This window comes from Chelonia mydas, chromosome 3 (genome assembly GCF_015237465.2).
Source record: "Chelonia mydas isolate rCheMyd1 chromosome 3, rCheMyd1.pri.v2, whole genome shotgun sequence".
In the NCBI taxonomy this organism is placed as follows: Eukaryota; Metazoa; Chordata; order Testudines; family Cheloniidae; genus Chelonia; species Chelonia mydas.
Window position 1 is genome coordinate 43,519,295 of NC_057851.1, and position 19,064 is coordinate 43,538,358.

The following is a 19,064-nucleotide window of genomic DNA, read 5'->3' on the forward strand; positions in this document are numbered from 1 at the left end:
GGTTGTGTCACAAAGAGCCAGGTGACTAAGAGCAGGCCTGCTTGGAAAATTAGACCAGCCTCTTAGTTGTTAGTTCAGAAATGGGGAGCCTGGAGTCAGGAGAGCCCTGCAGGAAGAAGCATCCCCTGGGGTAGAACAGAGCCATGGTGGGCTGAGGAGGCCAGCCAGCACTGAAGCACAGCCCCAGGAAGGAGGGGAGGCTGAGAGTACCTTGTTTCAAGAGAGAAGAAGTTTGAGCCAGGCTAGGAAAGACCAGAGGGAAAGCACTTCAGTGTAGATACCACCTCTGCTGAAGGCAGGGGTTCTCCCATCAGTGTAGGTAATATACCTCCCTGAGAGATGATACCTAGGTCAGTGGAAGAATTCTTCTATTGACCTAGCGCTGTTACATGGGGACTTAAGTTGGCTTAACTATGCTGCTCAGGGGTGTCAGTTTTTCATATCCCTGACTGAAGTAGTTAAAGCAACATAATTTTCTAGTGGAGACCAAGCCTAAGACTAAGGTAGAACACTTCTGTTTTGTGTTTGTTTGGACTTTGATACTCCAGGAAGGGTGTACTTTTGTGAATAGGCCTGGTCTACATTAGAAAATTAAGTCAACTTAACTATGTTGTTCATGGGTGTGAAAAATTCACACCCCTGAGCAGCGTAGTTAAGACAACTTAACCCCCAGTGTAAACAGCGCTGATGGAAGAATTCTTCCCTTGACCTAGCTACCGTCTCTCAGGGAGGTGGGTTGCAGGGTGCAGAACTCCTCCTCTTGACGTAGGTAGTGTCTACACCAAAACACTACAACAGTGCAGCTGTTCTGCTGTAGCATTTTAAGTATAGACAACCCCTTCCTTCAACAACTGAACTATGCTGAAGGCCATAAGAATCTTTGAGGATTAGAAGAAACTGAGGCAGGGTGACTGCAGTGCCACACAGTGCCAGGGGTGGTCATACTCTGTGACTGTACCCTGCAACCACTGTAAAGGAAAGATGTTTCTGGCCCATTATTGTTTAATAGGTTCTTCTATAAATAAATTCAGAACAGTGTGTGTAGTGTATACCATACTAGAAAGTTACAAGTCAATGTCTTTAAGGGGTCATAACTCAGTGGGAGTTTCTTTTCTGCTCCAGAGTTGAGGTTTTAACACCTATTTGCATCTAGATATAAGCTTCTTCTTCTTCTTATTATTATTATTTATATTCTGATAGTGGCAACAGTGTGACAGCTTCCTTCCAAATGGAGAGGAAGATGCAGACACTGTCTTAAATAATCTTTTGTTTTCATATTTTGTCAAGGACTTGACAGTCATTAAATAAACCACTCAAACCGCAAGAGTAATTAGATACTATTTTCTGTCACTGGAATGTCATTGCTTTTAATTATGGTAGCACTGATCATCTAAATTGGCCTGTTCTGTAGATTTTGATGACTTCTCTGAGTGGAACCTGGCATTTAATCTTTTTTGAAAATTGCCATCACTGTTGCCACATATTGGTCATCAGGTGGGGGCTTCCTCTGGCTTCCAGGCTGTAGGAATTTCTTAATTGTAGGTATGTTGCTTATTCTTGCTTTAAAAGCCTGAAATGAGAAACAACAGAAGCCAGAGTAAGGAAACAACATCCAACTACTTCATAAATAAAAACTTCACAAATTAGTTTTGAAGAAACAGAGCTCATTACATGAGTAGCAGAGCTTAAATCATCTTAATTCCACAGACTTCTGTTGTTATTATTACTTAACATTTATATCATGGTAACACTTATAGGCCAACCAGATCAAGACCCCATTGTGCTTGGTGCTGTACAAACCTACAGAAAATTATTGTTCATGCTCCAAAGAGCTACTGTTGATTTACACAGTTTTAATGAGATCAGAATCAGCCCAGGAACTCCTGTTAAATAAGCAACTTGAAGTCTTTGTTCTGCACAATTCTATAGCTGCTGGTTGAGCTTTAGTAACAGAATTACCTGTAACATAGGGAACTTGGAAAGCACAGTGGGCTCTTTCTCCTCTACCATTAAAATGGCTTCAAGCAGCTGTACATCTGCCCAGCTGAATCGGTTGCCAACAAGAAACTCTTGCCCGTGTTGTTTCAAAACCTACAGAATACAAGGGAACACAGATGTTATGGGTGAAAGAGATATATACACTGGATAAATACTGGCAACTGAGCTCAGTGTTATACTTTCAAAGTATAGCAAGGTCATGGGCTGTGTAACAATCTTCTATGAAGCATCTGTGTGGGATTTTCAAAAGCACTTACGTGATTCATTGGCATCTGTGCTCCTCAATTGCTCAAGTGCTTTGGCAAATCCCACTCTCTGAATACAAAACCCTAGTATTAATAGCTGCAATAGAAAAAGTCTGAATTCTTGTACCTAGACGAGTATTTCCAGGTCACAGTAGAACCGTCCCACCCCTAGTCCAACAGCCTCTGTGCTTTTGAGGAGGACGAAAGTCTCGGGGAAGGAGAACATCAAGCTGTAGTGAGGGAAACGATCCCATAGTTGGGATCTTTCTTCCAGATAATGTCATGGTGTTCTCTCACAATGAGGATACTCCTCTGGGGAGGGGACCCCAGTTATTAGGAAGAAACAGGTAATAGTAATGTGGGACTTGATTATCATAAATATAGATATTTGGGTTTGTGATGACCGGGAGAACTGCATGGTGAATTACAAAGGTTGCAGACATCTCAAGACATCTAGATAGACTTATGTGCAGTGCTGGGGAGGAGATGGTGATTGTGGTACATGTAGGTACCAGTGACAGAGAAAGGAAGAAAAAAGGTCCTGGAGGCCAAATTTAGGCTGCTAGATAAGAAATTAAAGTCTAGGATGTCCATGGAAGCATTATCTGAAATGCTCCAGTTCTACAGACAGGGTCAGTTAGACAGGCAGAACTGCAGTGTCTCAATGCATGTATGAGACAAAGGTGTTCAGATGAGGGACTTAGGTTTATTGGGATGTGGGGGACCTTTTGGGAAAGGAGGAGCCTATATAGGAAGGATGGGCTCCACCTAAACCAAAATGGAAACAGATTGCTGGCATGTAAAATTGAAAAGGTTATTGAGGAGCTTTTAAACTAAGGGCTGAGGGAAAGCCAACAGGTGTGGAGGAACACGTAGTTCAGGCAGAGACATACCTTAGGGGAGGATTTATTAAAGGAGTTATTCTATAGCCTAATAAAGAGGAGAGGACAGAAACTGAAAGTGCAGGTAGGAACTGAAGAGAAACAGTCAAATGAAAAAGAGTCCCATTCAACTACACTGCATGAAGACAGACAACTAAATATTGACAAATTTTATAAGAGCTCATGTGCAAATGCTGTAATGTAAATATTAAGATGGGTGAACTTGAGTTATTCAATGAGGATATTGATATAATAGGCATCACAGAAACTTTGTGGAATGCTGATAATAAATGGGACTTGGTAATACCAGGGAATGACAGAATAGGTCATGCTGGTGTGGGAGTGGCACCATATGTGAAAGAAAGTAGAGAGTAAAATATAGTAAAAATCTGAAATGACTCACACTGTACCATAGAATCTCTATGGGTAGAAATTCCATGCTTGAATAATAAGACTATGGCAGTAGGAATATACTACTACTAGAGAGTCTACAAAAAAAACCCTCAACAATAAGGAGGGATTTCAACTACCCCCATATGACAGGGTACATGATACCTCAAGACGGGATGCAGAAAAATTTCTAGACTCCATTAATGACTGCTTCTTATAGCAGCTACTCCTGCGACCCACAAGGGGAAAGGCAATTCCTGATTTAGTCCTAAGTGGCACACAGGATCTAGTTAAAGAGGTGAACACAGCTGAACCACTAAGTAATAGTGACCATAAAGTAATTACATTTAACATCCTTGGGGACTCAGCATGCTCAGTAACACTGGTGAAGCTGGCTGCCCTCACTCTGCCCCCCAACTATTGGCAGGCATGGGTTGTCTCTGCCAATTTTTTTGAAAGGCTCCAGAGGCGATCCTGGCAATTACTGGCTGGTACACCTAAATTCAACACCAGGAAAATTGCCTGAAACTATAGTAAAGAACCGAATAATCAGACTCAGATTAATACGATTTGGTGGGGAAGAGTCAACGTGGCTTTTGTAAAGGGAAATCACACCTCACCAATCTATTAGAATTCTTTGAGAGCGTCAACAAATATGTGGACAAGGATGATCCCGTGGATATAGTATATTTGGGCTTTCAGAAAACCTTTGACAAGGTCCCTCACCAAAGGGTGATTAGCAAAGTAAACCATCATAGGACAAGGGGAAAGGTCCTTTCAAGGATCAGTAACTGGTTAAAAGATAGGCAACAAAGCGTAGGAATACATGGTCAGTTTTCACAGTTGGGAGAAGTAAATAATGGGGTTCCCCAAGCATCTGTACTGGGACCTGAGCTGTTCAACATATTCATAAATGATCTGGAAAAAAGGGGTAAACAGTGAGGTGGCAAAGTTTGCAGACAATACAAAATTACTCAAGATCGTTAAGTCCAGGGCTGACAGCAGAATGTTACAAAGGGATCTCACAAAACTGGGCGACTGGATGAAAAAACAGCAGATGAAATTCAAGGTTGATAAATGCTAAGTAATGCACATTGGAAAACATAATCGCAAATATACATGCAAAATGATGGGGTCCAAATTAGCTGTTACCACTCAAGAAAGACGTTGGTGTCATTGTGGACAGTTCTCTGAAAACATCTGCTCAATGTGTAGTAGCAGTCAAAAAAATCTAACAGAATGTTAGGAACCATAAGAAAAGAGATAGATAATAAGACAGAAAATATCATAATGCCACTACATAAATCCACAGTAAACCCACACCTTGAATATTGTGTGTAGTTCTGGTCATCCCATCTCACAAAAGATAACTTAGAATTAGAAAAAAGTACAGAGAATGGCAACAAAAATTATTAAGGGTATGGAACAGCTTCCATACAAGGAAACTCCCTTCCCATATATAGCTATTGTCTCTTACTGTAGGTGATTGGGGTGCAGTTTTAAAGTAACACACTGGGATTTATCTGTGCAATTCCCATTAACTTTAATTGCAGCTGAGAGACTACAAATCATTCTGAACACTGAGTACTTATAAGGACAGGTCTACTCCTTTTTCAGACATCTATCTAAAATAGGGGGTGTGGTCATTCGATTCCTTTTGTTCAGTTTGGCAACAGAATATTGTTCATTGCAATCACAGGCATTTGTTCTAGTGCCTCCATTGTATGTCTTCATTCAACGATATGTAATGAAATGACTATAAATTGTTGCCTCACTATCACTTACTTTTTCATAGACTGGGAAGTATCTGGTTGTGGCCCTCTCGATGATTAAGGCAAGATTCCTCTCCTTAGATGGAGTGAAAACAAAGGTAATGATCATTCCCATGAGATCAGCTGTTCCTTCCACATACATGTCAATGCTGGAGGGAGGGGAGAGAAGAAAGCATGTTCAAATTATTTCAGGTTTTTCTTGCAAATTAATAAAAGCAATTTTTGTATGATCTGTTACTGTTTGTATAATCAGCTTTTGTTTTATATGATAGCACTGTTAACATTTCACTGTTGCATTCATGCCTTGCTCCCTTTTTAATGACAATGCAGACATGCAAGCAAAGTTTTTCTGGTGACTGGTTCTTCTGATTCATTTATTTTTGCTCTTAAAATAAACCTATTGCTTATCAAAGATTCTAGGTTGAACAGCCCTGGAAGCACAAGTCCTTTTCAGCCACAAAACCAGTATCGTTACGTAATGGCAGCAAAACCATTTTAGTACTGTATTATAGAACAAGTTATGACTGCTCTGCCTGTATTAAAGATGTTTCACGCACAGGAAAACTGCAAATACTTGGAATTCTTTACTATTGGTGTTGCAATCCCAATTTGCTCAGCAAAACACAATACAAAATAAAAACAATAAACTACAACACGAAGGGACCGATCCTGTTCAGACCCATTTCAGAAACAATGGTTAAAATCTTAGTGCATAACAGCTTTTTCTCACCATTTCATACTCAACTTATAGTATTACATAAGTGTTAACTGGTATAATATAGACCAGTGGTTCCCAAACTTGTTCCGCTGCTTGTGGAGGGAAAGCCCCTGGCGGGCCGGGCCGGTTTGTTTACCTGCCGCGTCCGCAGGTTCGGCTGATCGCGGCTCCCAGTGGCCGCAGTTCGCTGCTCCAGGCCAATGGGGGCTGCAGGAAGCAGCGTGGGCCGAGGGACATACTGGCCGCCGCTTCCAGCAGCTCCCATTGGCCTGGAGCCACGATCGGCCGAACCTGCGGACGTGGCAGGTAAACAAACCAGCCCGGCCTGGCAGGGGCTTTCCCTGAACAAGCGGCGGAACAAGTTTGGGAACCACCACTATAGATATTCATTGTAGTTTATTAAGCAAAAAGGGGAGTTACAGTACAATGCTCTCTCTTTCAGATCCTTCCCATAGAGGTTGTACTTGGCAGCTATGTAGCTGAGAATGGCTCTGGTCTGCACCATCTTCATCCCATCAATTTCCACCAATGGTACTTGGTCAAACAGCAGGGCTCCATCTTTGGAAAGGAAAATACAAGAAGTATAATGAACAGGAGTATTTGTGGCATCTTAGAGACTAACAAATGTATTTGAGCATTAGCTTTCGTGGGCTACAGCCCACTTCATCAGATGCATAGAATAGAACATATAATAATAAGATATATTATTATATCTATATATATATACACGCATACAGAGAACATGAACTTTTTCCTTTTCCTACTCCCTTCCTTTCTCCCTGCCCCTAATCCTCAATAAAAGAGCTGCAGTACATGTTCTGTGCACCACACTTTAGGAGAGATGTGGACAAATTGAAGAGAGTCCAGAGGAGAGCAACAAAAAATGATCAAAGGTTTAGAAAACCTGACTTATAAGGAAAGTTTAAAAAAAATAAATTGGCATGTTAAGTCTTGTGAAAAGAAGACTGAGTGGGGAGCTGATAACAACCTTCCCATGTGTTATAAAGACGACTGTGATCAATTATTCTGCACAAGGGAGATTAGGTTAAATGTTAGGAAAAAGTTTCTAATTATAAAGGTCTTTAAGCTCTGAAATAGGCTTCCAAGGGAGGCTGTGGAATCTTTGTCATTCCAGGTTTTTAAGTACAGTACAGGTCAGACAAGCACCTGTCAAGGATGGTCTAGGTTTACTTGGCCCTGCCTCAGCGCAGAGCCTGGGCTAGATGACCTCTTGAGGTCCCTTCCAGCCCTACATTTCTATGATTCTATATAGCTAACAAAGATGGGCCAATTCTTCATCAGATTCATCTGCTTGTATGTTGTCTCTCCAATCCACTACTCTTCATTTGTTTGTGTATTTAGACTGTAAGCCTCTGAAGGCAGGGATGGCTTCCTTTATGTTTGTACAACACCCAGCACAATGGGCTCCCTACCTGAATTAGGGCCTTTGGGTGCTCCCATAATATAGAGATTTAATAAAAATAAACAGGGGCATGATCCTGGGAGATGCTGAGCTCCCTCAAAATCGACTGCTTCCAATGGAAGTTTGGATGATTAGCACCTTGCAGGCATTACTTGGCACCAGACAGGATTGGGTGGTCAAGGTTAGTGATTTATGAATTTAATACATGATGTAAACGGAATTAAATGTGTCCACACAGGGGTTTACACTGGTTTAACTAAACTGATGTAAAACCAATTTTAGCTAAACTGGTGCCACTTTGGGTGTAGAAAAGCCCCAGTCTGCAGTCTTACCTTTTATTAACTTTTGATACTGTTCTCTTGTTTCCAAAAATTCTTCTTCAAACTGCAAAAGGAAAGACGAAATAGATTAGTTACATTGTTATATTTCAGGCATCTTCTTTTAGGAAGCAACCCTGTCACAACAATGAGCCAAAAGGCAGAGTCATACACCAGCATAACAAAATAAATCACGGCTAATCCTGAATCAGTCCAAACAAGAGCACCCCTTTCAGTCCCTCAGGAGCAACTGGATTTCTTCATAAATTATGGACTAACCTCCACCCCAGCTGCTGCCAACAGCCACCGTATTGATTCCATGCGTCCTCTTCCATTGGCGTAGGTAAGTTTGGGTTTCCCAGACATGCTTCCTTGCTTCTGCTTCCCTGACAAATATCAAGCAAAGGAAAATGTTTCTGAACAAAAATGAGTTTTTGCTACAATGGAATGTTTACAGCACAATGAGGATTCAGGCCTCTGCTGCTGCACTGAACACTTTACTTAGGGTATGTCTATACTACAAGAAATGCTACAGCTGCAATACGACAGCTATACTGCAGTAGCGTGTACACTTAGCCCTGGTCTACACTACAAGTTTAGGTCGAATTTAGCAGCAGTAGATCGATTTAACCCTGCACCCGTCCACACGATGAAGCCATTTTTGTCGACATTTTGTCGACATGGGATTTTAAAGGGCTCTTAAAATCCATTTCTGTACCCCTCCCCGATGAGGGGATTAGCGCTAAAATCGACATCACCGGGTCGAATTTGGGGGTAGCGTGGACGCAATTTGAAGGTATTGGCCTCCGGGAGCTATCCCAGAGTGCTCCATTGTGACCGCTCTGGACAGCACTCTCAACTCGGATGCACTGGCCAGGTAGACAGGAAAAGGCCCGTGAACTTTTGAATTTCATTTCCTGTTTGGCCAGCGTGGTGAGCTGATCAACACAGGTGACCATGCAGAGCTCATCAGCAGAGGTGATCATGGAGTCCCAGATTCACAAAAGAGCTCCAGCATGGACCGAACAGGAGGCACTGGATCTGATTGCTGTATGGGGAGACGAATCCGTGCTAATAGAACTCCATTCCAAAAGACGAAATGCCAAAATATTTGAAAAAATCTCCAAGGGCATGAAGGACAGAGGCTATCATAGGGACCCGCAGCAGTGCCGCGTGAAACTTGAGCTCAGGCAAGCCTACCAAAAAACCCAAGTGCCGCTTTGGGTCAGACCCCCAGACATGCTGCTTCTATGATGAGCTGCATGCAATTCTAGGGGGTGCCCCTACAACTACCCCACCTGTGTACGTGGACTCCTGCAAGGGAGTCTCACGCAACAGGGATGAGGATTTTGGGGACGAGGAAGATGATGATGAAGAGGAGGTTGAAGATAGCACACAGCGGGCAAGCGGAGAAAGCGATCTCCCCGACAGCCAGGAACTGTTTATCACCCTGGAGACAGTACCCTCCCAACCCGGGCTCCTGGACCTTGAAGGCGGAGAAGGCACCTCTGGTGAGTGTACCTTTGTAAATATAATACATGCTTTAAAAGCAAGCGCGTTTAATGATTACTTTGCCCTGAAGACTTGGGATGATTTTGCGGCCAGTACAGCTACTGGAAAAGTCTGTTAACGTGTCTGGGGATGGAGCAGAAATCCTCTAGGGGCATCTCCATGAAGCTGGCCTGGAGGTACTCCCAAAGCCTTTGCAAAAGTTTCTGGGGAGGGCAGCCTTATTACGTCCTCCATGGTAGGACACTTTATCACGGCAGGTCAGGAGCACATAGTCTGGAATCTATGGCATTCAAGCATTCAAGCAACATCCGTTCTTTATCTCTCTGTGTTATCCTCAGGAGAGTGATATCATTCACGGTCACCTGGTTGAAATAGGGGAATTTTATTAAGGGGACATTCAGAGGTGGCCGTTCCTGCTGGGCTGTTTGCCTGTGGCTGAAATCATCCCCGCTGTTAGCCACGTGGTGTGGGGAAGGGTGAAGCAATCGTCCCAGAGAATTGGGTGTGGGGGGGGTTTAGTTGGGTTTGTGCTGCATGCTAACCCGAAAACTGCAGCCCCTCCTTTTAAATGGCCAACCCAACGGGTGCTTGGTATGGGAAATGAGGGCGCTGCTGTTTGAAACCATTCCCACACGTTATGAAGGTTAAAGAAGCCAAAACATTGTGGCTTACTATGGCTGCCTGCAAGCTGAAGTCTGTTGCCCGGCCCTGCATGTGTGATCTCTCACACCAAACTGGCAGGCCCTCAATATAAGAGGCAAAATGTGACCTTATAAAGAAAGCACATGTGCTATGTAATGTTAACAGCTTGGTTCATCGTGAAAGAGCCTACCCATTGTTCTCAAAAATGTGTCTTTTTAAATACTACTCTCCCTTTTTTCCCTCCCACAGCTGCAAATGTTTCAACGCTCCCCCTATCATCTCCGTCCCAGAGGCTAGCGCAGATAAGAAGGCGAAAAAAACCGCACTTGCGATGAAATGTTCTCTGAGCTCATGCAGTCCTCCCGCACTGAAAGAGCCCAGCAGAATGCGTGGAGGCAAACAATGGCAGAGTCCAGGAAAGCACAAAATGAACACGAGGACAGGTGACGGGACCAACAGGAGAGGTGGTGGGATCAAGAGGCGCTTAGTGAGGACACACACAATCGACTGTATAAAATCGCTTCCTAAAAAATCGACTTCTATAAATTCGACCTAATTTCGTAGTGTAGACATACCCTTACTAAAGTGACCATTGCTGTAGTATATCCACCCCCTCAAGAGGTGGTAACTAGGTTGACTGAAGAATTCTCAATGCTTACACCTTCTGGAATGGTTCCTCCAAGCCTGGTGGGCTTTCTGATGGGTTCCTGTTTGGAAACCTCTGCTCTGAAAAGCATAAGGCACTCTAGGACACAAACAGGGATGGAGAAAGTGGGGGCCTGAGCACGTTTGATGGTGTTCCTCTGAGGCCCATCCACTCACTCCTGTAGGATAGATCCTCAAAAACACCAGCAGGGAAACAAAAAAAGCCTCATATATTTTTCCTCCCTGAGGATGTACATACTGTTTAAAGCGTGCTTGATCAAAACTTGACTTAGAAAACATTCAAATTGACAATCACCCTTTAAACAGTTCTAAGAATCAAATCATTTAAGCTTTCTGTCTTGGTACGAAGACTATATTCACAGTAAACATAACGCAGAAATAATCACTTCCTCTTTATTAAAGCAAATAACTAATTGTGGCAGCTCATGGCATTTTATCCAGAAGAAAGATATTGTACAAATCTGTAGTTATTTGCATGTAAATAATGTTTAGTGCACGCTGTCAGTGTCTGCTGTCTGTACAGCTTGCAACACCCAATACTCCCTGATATGTTATCACACTTAATGAATACTTTTTACCCTTTATATTATGTCAACACACATTGCAACAACACACAATGTGCAGAAACTTATAGTAACTAAAGCTCTTCCATTACCTATGACAGCTAAAGATAACGACCCTGCGTTGCATACGAGAAACTGAGGATTTCCTGGGCAAAAGTCAGGATATGCTTCTATGGGCACAAAGCTCTAAAAATTTAGAGCAGGTTGCACAGCGGAGCCAAGAGGCCAGTGAAGAGGCTTGGCAACATGTGACCTCCAGAAGAAGAAGGAGGGATGTCCGGGTTTCAGCAACGCAGACACAGGTAACTAACCGCTTTCATGTTCTCTCCACAGGTACTAATGCGGAGAGTGGACCAGATGATACGTCTGAGGGAAGGGAGCAGAAGGAGACTCCGCTGGTTGGAAGGCATGAGATGCACTGTCCTGAGATGGGGGGTTCCACGACCACCACTTCCAAGAGAAGGAGGCGGGTGGTGGTGGTAGGGGACTCTCTCCTCCGGGGGACTGAGTCATCTATCTGCCGCCCTGACCGGGAAAACCGAGAAGTCTGCTGCTTGCCAGGGGCTAAGATTCGTGATGTGACGGAGAGACTGCCGAGACTCATCAAGCCCTCGGATCGCTACCCCTTCCTGCTTCTCCACGTGGGCACCAATGATACTGCCAAGAATGACCTTGAGCGGATCACTGCGGACTATGTGGCTCTGGGAAGAAGGATAAAGGAGTTTGAGGCGCAAGTGGTGTTCTCGTCCATCCTCCCCGTGGAAGGAAAAGGACGGGGCAGGGACCGTCGGATCGTGGAAGTCAACTAATGGCTATGCAGGTGGTGTTGGAGAGAAGGCTTTGGATTCTTTGACCATGGGATGGTGTTCCATGAAGGAGGAGTGCTGGGCAGAGATGGGCTCCATCTTACGAAGAGAGGGAAGAGCATCTTTGCGAGCAGGCTGGCAAATCTAGTGAGGAGGGCTTTAAACTAGGTTCACCGGGGGAAGGAGACCAAAGCCCTGAGGTAAGTGGGAAAGCGGGATACAGGGAGGAAACACAGGTAGGAACGTCTGTGAGGGGCGGGCTCCTGCCTCATACTGAGAAGGAGGGGCAATCAGCAGGTTATCTCAAGTGCTTGTATACAAATGCACAAAGCCTTGGAAACAAGCAGGGAGAACTGGAGGTCCTGGTGATGTCAAGGAATTATGACGTGATTGGAATAACAGAGACTTGGTGGGATAACTCACATGACTGGAGTACTGTCATGGATGGTTATAAACTGTTCAGGAAGGTCAGGCAAGGCAGAAAAGGTGGTGGAGTAGCACTGTATGGAAGGGAGCAGTATGACTGCTCAGAGCTCCGGTACGAAACTGCAGAAAAACCTGAGTGTCTATGGATTAAGTTTAGAAGTGTGAGCAACAAGAGTGATGTAGTGGTGGGAGTCTGCTATAGACCACCGGACCAGGGGGATGAGGTGGATGAGGCTTTCTTCCGGCAACTCGCAGAAGCTACTAGATCACACGCCCTGGTTCTCATGGGTGACTTTAATTTTCCTGATATTTGCTGGGAGAGCAATACAGCGGTGCATAAACAATCCAGGAAGTTTTTGGAAAGCGTAGGGGACAATTTCCTGGTGCAAGTGCTAGACGAGCCAACTAGGGGGGGAGCTTTTCTTGACCTGCTGCTCACAAACAGGGAAGAATTAGTGGGGGAAGCAAAAGTGGACGGGAATCTGGGAGGCAGTGACCATGAGTTGGTTGAGTTCAGGATCCTGACGCAGGGAAGAAAGGTAAGCAGCAGGATACGGACCCTGGACTTCAGGAAAGCAGACTTCGACTCCCTCAGGGAGCGGATGGGTAGGATCCCCTGGGGGACTAACATGAAAGGGAAAGGAGTCCAGGAGAGCTGGCTGTATTTCAAGGAATCCCTGTTGAGGTTACAGGGACAAACCATCCCGATGAGTCGAAAGAATAGTAAATATGGCAGGCGATCAGCTTGGCTTAACGGTGAAATCCTAGCGGATCTTAAACATAAAAAAGAAGCTTACAAGAAGTGGAAGGTTGGACATATGACCAGGGAAGAGTATAAAAATATTGCTCGGGCATGTAGGAATGAAATCAGGAGGGCCAAATCGCACCTGGAGCTGCAGCTAGCAAGAGATGTCAAGAGTAACAAGAAGGGTTTCTTCAGGTATGTTGGCAACAAGAAGAAAGCCAAGGAAAGTGTGGGCCCCTTACTGAATGAGGGAGGCAACCTAGTGACAGAGGATGTGGAAAAAGCTAATGTGCTCAATGCTTTTTTTGCCTCTGTCTTCACTAACAAGGACAGCTCCCAGACTTCTGCGCTGGGCATCACAACATGGGGAGTAGATGGCCAGCCCTCTGTGGAGAAAGAGGTGGTTAGGGACTATTTAGAAAAGCTGGACGTGCACAAGTCCATGGGGCCGGACGAGTTGCATCCGAGAGTGCTAAAGGAATTGGCGGAGGTGATTGCAGAGCCATTGGCCATTATCTTTGAAAACTCGTGGCGAACGGGGGAAGTCCCGGATGACTGGAAAAAGGCTAATGTAGTGCCCATCTTTAAAAAAGGGAAGAAGGAGGATCCTGGAAACTACAGGCCAGTCAGCCTCACCTCGGTCCCCGGAAAAATCATGGAGCAGGTCCTCAAGGAATCAATCCTGAAGCACTTACACGAGAGGAAAGTGATCAGGAACAGTCAGCATGGATTCACCAAGGGTAGGTTATGATGAGATTACTGATTCTGTGGATGATGGGAAAGCAGTGGATGTATTGTTTCTTGACTTTAGCAAAGCTTTTGACACGGTCTCCCACAGTATTCTTGTCAGCAAGTTAAAGAAGTATGGGCTGGATGAATGCACTATAAGGTGGGTAGAAAGTTGGCTAGATTGTCGGGCTCAACGGGTAGTGATCAATGGCTCCATGTCTAGTTGGCAGCCGGTGTCAAGTGGAGTGCCCCAGGGGTCGGTCCTGGGGCCGGTTTTGTTCAATATTTTCATAAATGATCTGGAGGATGGTGTGGATTGCACCCTCAGCAAGTTTGCAGATGACACTAAACTGGGAGGAGTGGTAGATACGCTGGAGGGCAGGGATAGGATACATAGGGACCTAGACAAATTGGAGGATTGGGCCAAAAGAAACCTGATGCGGTTCAATAAGGATAAGTGCAGGGTCCTGCACTTAGGACGGAAGAACCCAATGCACAGCTACAGACTAGGGACCGAATGGCTAGGCAGCAGTTCTGCGGAAAAGGACCTAGGGGTTACAGTGGACGAGAAGCTGGATATGAGTCAACAGTGTGCCCTTGTTGCCAAGAAGGCCAATGGCATTTTGGGATGTATAAGTAGGGGCATAGCGAGCAGATCGAGGGACGTGATCGTTCCCCTCTATTCGACATTGGTGAGGCCTCATCTGGAGTACTGTGTCCAGTTTTGGGCCCCACACTACAAGAAGGATGTGGAGAAATTGGAGAGAGTCCAGCGAAGGGCAACAAAAATAATTAGGGGTCTGGAACACATGACTTATGAGGAGAGGCTGAGGGAACTGGGATTGTTTAGTCTGCGGAAGAGAAGAATGAGGGGGGATTTGATAGCTGCTTTCAACTACCTGAGAGGTGGTTCCAGAGAGGATGGTTCTAGACTATTCTCAGTGGTAGAAGAGGACAGGACAAGGAGTAATGGTCTCAAGTTGCAGTGGGGGAGGTTTAGGTTGGATATTAGGAAAAACTTTTTCACTAAGAGGGTGGTGAAACACTGGAATGCGTTACCTAGAAAGGTGGTAGAATCTCCTTCCTTGGAAGTTTTTAAGGTCAGGCTTGACAAAGCCTTGGCTGGGATGATTTGATTGGGGATTGGTCCTGCTTTGAGCAGGGGGTTGGACTAGATGACCTCCTGAGGTCCCTTCCAACCCTGATATTCTATGATTCTATGATCTCATAAGTGCTTTTAAACCAAAATTATGGAATAAAGACTTTTCTATTCAGATCCCCTGTTGTAATCTAGTTTCTACATCAATTATGTGAAGTGCAATCCTCACAAAGACTGTGCATTGTACACGTAAACAGAACAAATGGACTGAAAAGCTGTAGGTATTATTTAACATGGCCAGCTAATAACAAATAGTATGGCACTGAATGTGACCGGAGTAATATCAAACCCAGACATCCAAATTCCGCTCTCTGTTACACCTTTGTAGATCCATAATAACTCCATCAACTTTGATCAACTGTATTTAAACTAGTGATACAGAAAGCAAAATGTACAGTCCACATTTTGGGTGGAAAGTTGCATGTGTGTTTTATTGTCAACCAAGATGAAAATGGTGCATGTGTCAGAACGCCACAGCCAGGAGTTGTGTGGGTTACACGTGGCTATGTACAAAATGATAGAAAATGTTTTAAATGCTTTTGTCTAATCTCCATATTTCCCCTCAAGCAGTCTGTTTTCTATCATGAGCTCTAGGGGTGCGTCCCTACTGGATTTTCTGGAGCAGCCACTTCACTATACAAGAATCAGGGAACAAAGTTAAGTCTTTCAAAAGCAACATTGCCTGCATTCAATATAAAGCAGCAGAAGTTTTTACTTTCATCCACCACTCAGGAGGGAGACAGGTTTTCACTATTCTTTGATCAGCCACTGTAGTTCAGAGCAGAGCACGGCATGCTGTATCAGCCAGCTTTCATGATCAGATCCAGAGGAGATCGGCTCTAAGTTCCAGGCTTTCATTGCAATTCAGAACTTTACTCTTTCTCTTGCTTTCTCCCTCCCCTCTCCTTTGGCTTTTTGCTCTCACTGTTTGCCCTCACTTTACAACATGCCTTATTCAAGTCTGAATTAACTTTCTGGATTAATTTCCTATTTAAATGGTTCCTTTCTCCCTTCTTTTGTCCTCCTGTATAGCAATCAAACACCACTTGAACTGGCTTTGATGCAGGAGGCTAAATATAGTAAAGATTTTACATTAGCACCAACACCAGTAATGCTAAGGTGTTTGAAAGTAGCTTCATTGAACCAGCAGGTCAAACAGCTGAAGGTTAAACAGATTTCTTTTTATGTGAGTGAGTCTCAGTACTCACCTTCACGTCCTGACCCAGGCCGAGTTCTTCTCCTCCTTAACTGAGAACAGAAGTTGTGTCTTCAGCTTCTGAGAGTATGGAGCTTCTCCAAACTCCTCCCCTCCTGAAGAGTCACACGCATACCTCATAGGAAAGAAAAGCTCCCCACTTCCTAAAGAGACCCCCACAAAAATAAAAGTTACACTGCCATTTTAAAATGTGGCTGTACCTACTACTGATATAAAATTACTATGAGTGAGAGAGAAAAATATCTTTCTCTCTGCTTTTCAGTTTGTTCATTTGACTATACATAGAGTGCTGTCAGCTTCCTGGTTGCATAGTCAGCTTCCTGGTTACATAACTACTCAGTATCTCCTGTTGTTTGGATGGGTCTTTCACACAGCAACAGAGGAAAAACATTCAGAAAAACAGAGAATATATTACATTTGAATTGACTATAGTTCAAGTTGATGGTGATACTATTTAACAAATGGAACCAGTGTGTTCTGCCCCTTATCTGACTTTTCAGCCGTAGTTCAGGTTTGTCCTCTCACTGCTGCAATGTACAGGAAAAAAACCTAAAATGTAGGACAACATGGGTCTGATTTTTAAAATCAGATTGCCAGAGCCTGACATTCACACATGCAGTTATCTGATTTGCATATGCATTCATGGTACTTGGACATGAAATATAGATATGCAATTCCTGCCACAATTGGGCTTCATGTTTGTAATTATTAATGCCTACTTTACAACTTTTAAGATGAGCCAGAGATGAGAAAAAATCAATTTGCCTGGGGTCCTACCCAGTTTCCATACAATACAATTTTTTTGGTTTTGTTGCTTGCATATAAGGTGAAATGGTCAAATCTGGACATCAAACTGGATGGGTAGATAGGTGGTCTAGCTTCTAGCTGCTAGAGAACCAAACTGGGACTTGGGCAACCAAGCTCCAATTCCCATTTCTGCCACAGACTCTCTGCCTGACCTTGGGGAAGTCACTTCTTCTCTGCTCTTGTGTCAGATACTAATACAACTGGCCACAGGAGCAGTTTACACGTACTAGGGCTATGTCTACAGCAGGAGTGCTTTGCTGTTATAAATATACTGGGATACTATACTGGGTCCTGATGTGCACACAGCTATAGTGGCAAAGCTGTGCTTTATACCAATATAGTAAAGCTACCCCCACAAGTGAAACAAGTTATACTAGTAAAAGCACAGTTTTGCCAGTATAGCTTTGTCTACACTAAGGACTCCTGCCTGCATGGCTATATTGGTCAGGACTCACACTTTTTCACACCCCTGACTGACATAGCTATGTTGGCAGCGGTTTCTGGTCTAGACATGGCTTCAGAGAGCCACCCATGGATGTCCGTTCCCAGCATAGGTACCCAGATAGGCCCACTGGAACAGGGAGGGCCAGGGGACCATGGCCCCTCCACTTTTTACCGGGCCGTAAGGGCGAGTGATGGGGGGAGAGGGTGTGAGTGGAGGGGAGCAGGGTCTTGAGGGGGAAGAGGCAGCACTGGCACGGGTCCTTGGGGGAAGAGGCGGTGCAGTACAAGGGCAGGGGAGAGGCGCGGGGCCTTGGGGAAATGGGGTGGTGCAGGGGCAGGGGCTTGAGGGGCAGTGCAGCATAGGGCCACAGTTTGTGCACCTGTGGCTCCCCCAACTTTTAGGGCACTTCCGCCGCTCCTCTACCCAGAGCGGTTGTGGTGCATGTGGAAATAAGGAAGAACCTCAAAAAGTGAATAAAAATACAGACAGCAGAAAGGGGAAACTGCATGGGTGGGAAATAAGTTGAAGGAAAAGTCAATGGAAGAAACGAGGGAAAGAAAGAAACAGAGAAAACAGAGACATGATAACTGTGCCAGGCTATGTCTTTAGGGCAATGGGGAGAGAAAGAAACTTTCTAATTCACTGCAAAGGGCAACACCCCCTGCTCTCTAGCTTTGACATTGCAGTCAGCAGAAATCTTCAGTGATTCCGTTCCCATTTCCTCTTTGTAGTTATTAACTATTTTAACTAACACTTGCTTCAATGGCAGTCTTTGAGACAGCCCCCAGTTATCTTCTCTGCACCTTGGGAGCAGCTGCTCACTATTCCTCTTTGATTCCTCCTGCTTAGTCATTTTTCATTCTAAAACAAGACTTTGCCATCTGCTCTGTAGTTATTTATGTTCCATCACAGCCTTGTAGGAGAGAACTTGCAAAGTTTTACAAATAGCCGAATATGCAATGTCCACCAGGTCACCATTACCCTGTTAGTTTACTAATGTTTTCCACAAATCTGTACAGCAGAGAAGAAAACAAGTTTTTCTTATCTAATGTGAATTAACGCATAGATCCTCAGATACCCATAGAGGGCTGGTATGAGGCCCATGCTCCACTTAAGTGCTTGGACAAAGGGCATAACTTGGATTTAAGTGGTGCATAGCCTTGTTCTAGCCTTCTTGACCAGGGCAAATTTAATCCCCAATGCACAGAACAAGTGTCCGTAGCTGGAGAGCAAAGTTGGCATGTAAAGTTTGCACTTATGCTGTTCTGTGTATGTGTATACTCTTTTACCATGTGCTGTGTGTTAGGGACTTCTCTAAGTTATGCTTGCCTGTAATGGTCACAAAGCATCAAGCAAATTGCACTGGATCAGAACATCCAGTTCCACCTGACCACACCTCTTTGGTATCTCTGAAGAGGTGATGAAGCCCATACTAGGGTTGCCAGGTGCCCAGTTTTTGACTGGAATGCCTGGTTGAAAGGGACCCTGGTGGCTCCGGTCAGCACCAATGACTGGGCCGTTAAAAGTCCTCTTGGGGATGCAGCGGGGCTAAGGCAGGCTCCCTGCTTGCTGTGGCTCCGTGCTGCTCCCCGAAGAAGCGGCAT

General features: G+C 44.5%; 1 protein-coding gene across 2 annotated transcripts; it reads right to left on the bottom strand.

The window, feature by feature from the left end:
- Positions 1 to 1,330: 1,330 nt before the first annotated feature.
- LOC102932719 (glutathione S-transferase) lies at positions 1,331 to 16,473 on the bottom strand. 2 transcript variants are annotated; one of them, XM_007055057.4, is made up of 7 exons: positions 16,201 to 16,473; positions 8,024 to 8,125; positions 7,760 to 7,811; positions 6,430 to 6,562; positions 5,300 to 5,435; positions 1,960 to 2,091; positions 1,331 to 1,570 (listed from the first exon to the last, which is right to left on the bottom strand). In XM_007055057.4, exons 2-7 carry the CDS (start codon positions 8,108 to 8,110, stop codon positions 1,445 to 1,447), a joined length of 666 nt encoding a protein of 221 aa, XP_007055119.1. In that variant the 5' UTR covers positions 8,111 to 8,125; positions 16,201 to 16,473; the 3' UTR covers positions 1,331 to 1,444. The 2 variants fall into 2 exon arrangements, with proteins under 2 accessions (XP_007055119.1, XP_027673211.1); XM_027817410.3 differs by having other exon boundaries at positions 8,024 to 8,130; positions 16,201 to 16,471.
- Positions 16,474 to 19,064: the final 2,591 nt, after the last annotated feature.

Bases quoted from the DNA above. Each gene is read 5' to 3' on its own strand.
- LOC102932719 (XM_007055057.4), bottom strand. From the start codon at position 8,110: ATGTCTGGGAAACCCAAACTTACCTACGCCAATGGAAGAGGACGCATG. The intron at 7,812-8,023 runs GTTAGTCCATAA...TTCCTTTTGCAG, and splicing joins TGGCAGCAGCTGGGGTGGAG to TTTGAAGAAGAATTTTTGGA. The intron at 1,571-1,959 runs GTAATTCTGTTA...TTCTCATTTCAG, and splicing joins CCAAGTTCCCTATGTTACAG to GCTTTTAAAGCAAGAATAAG.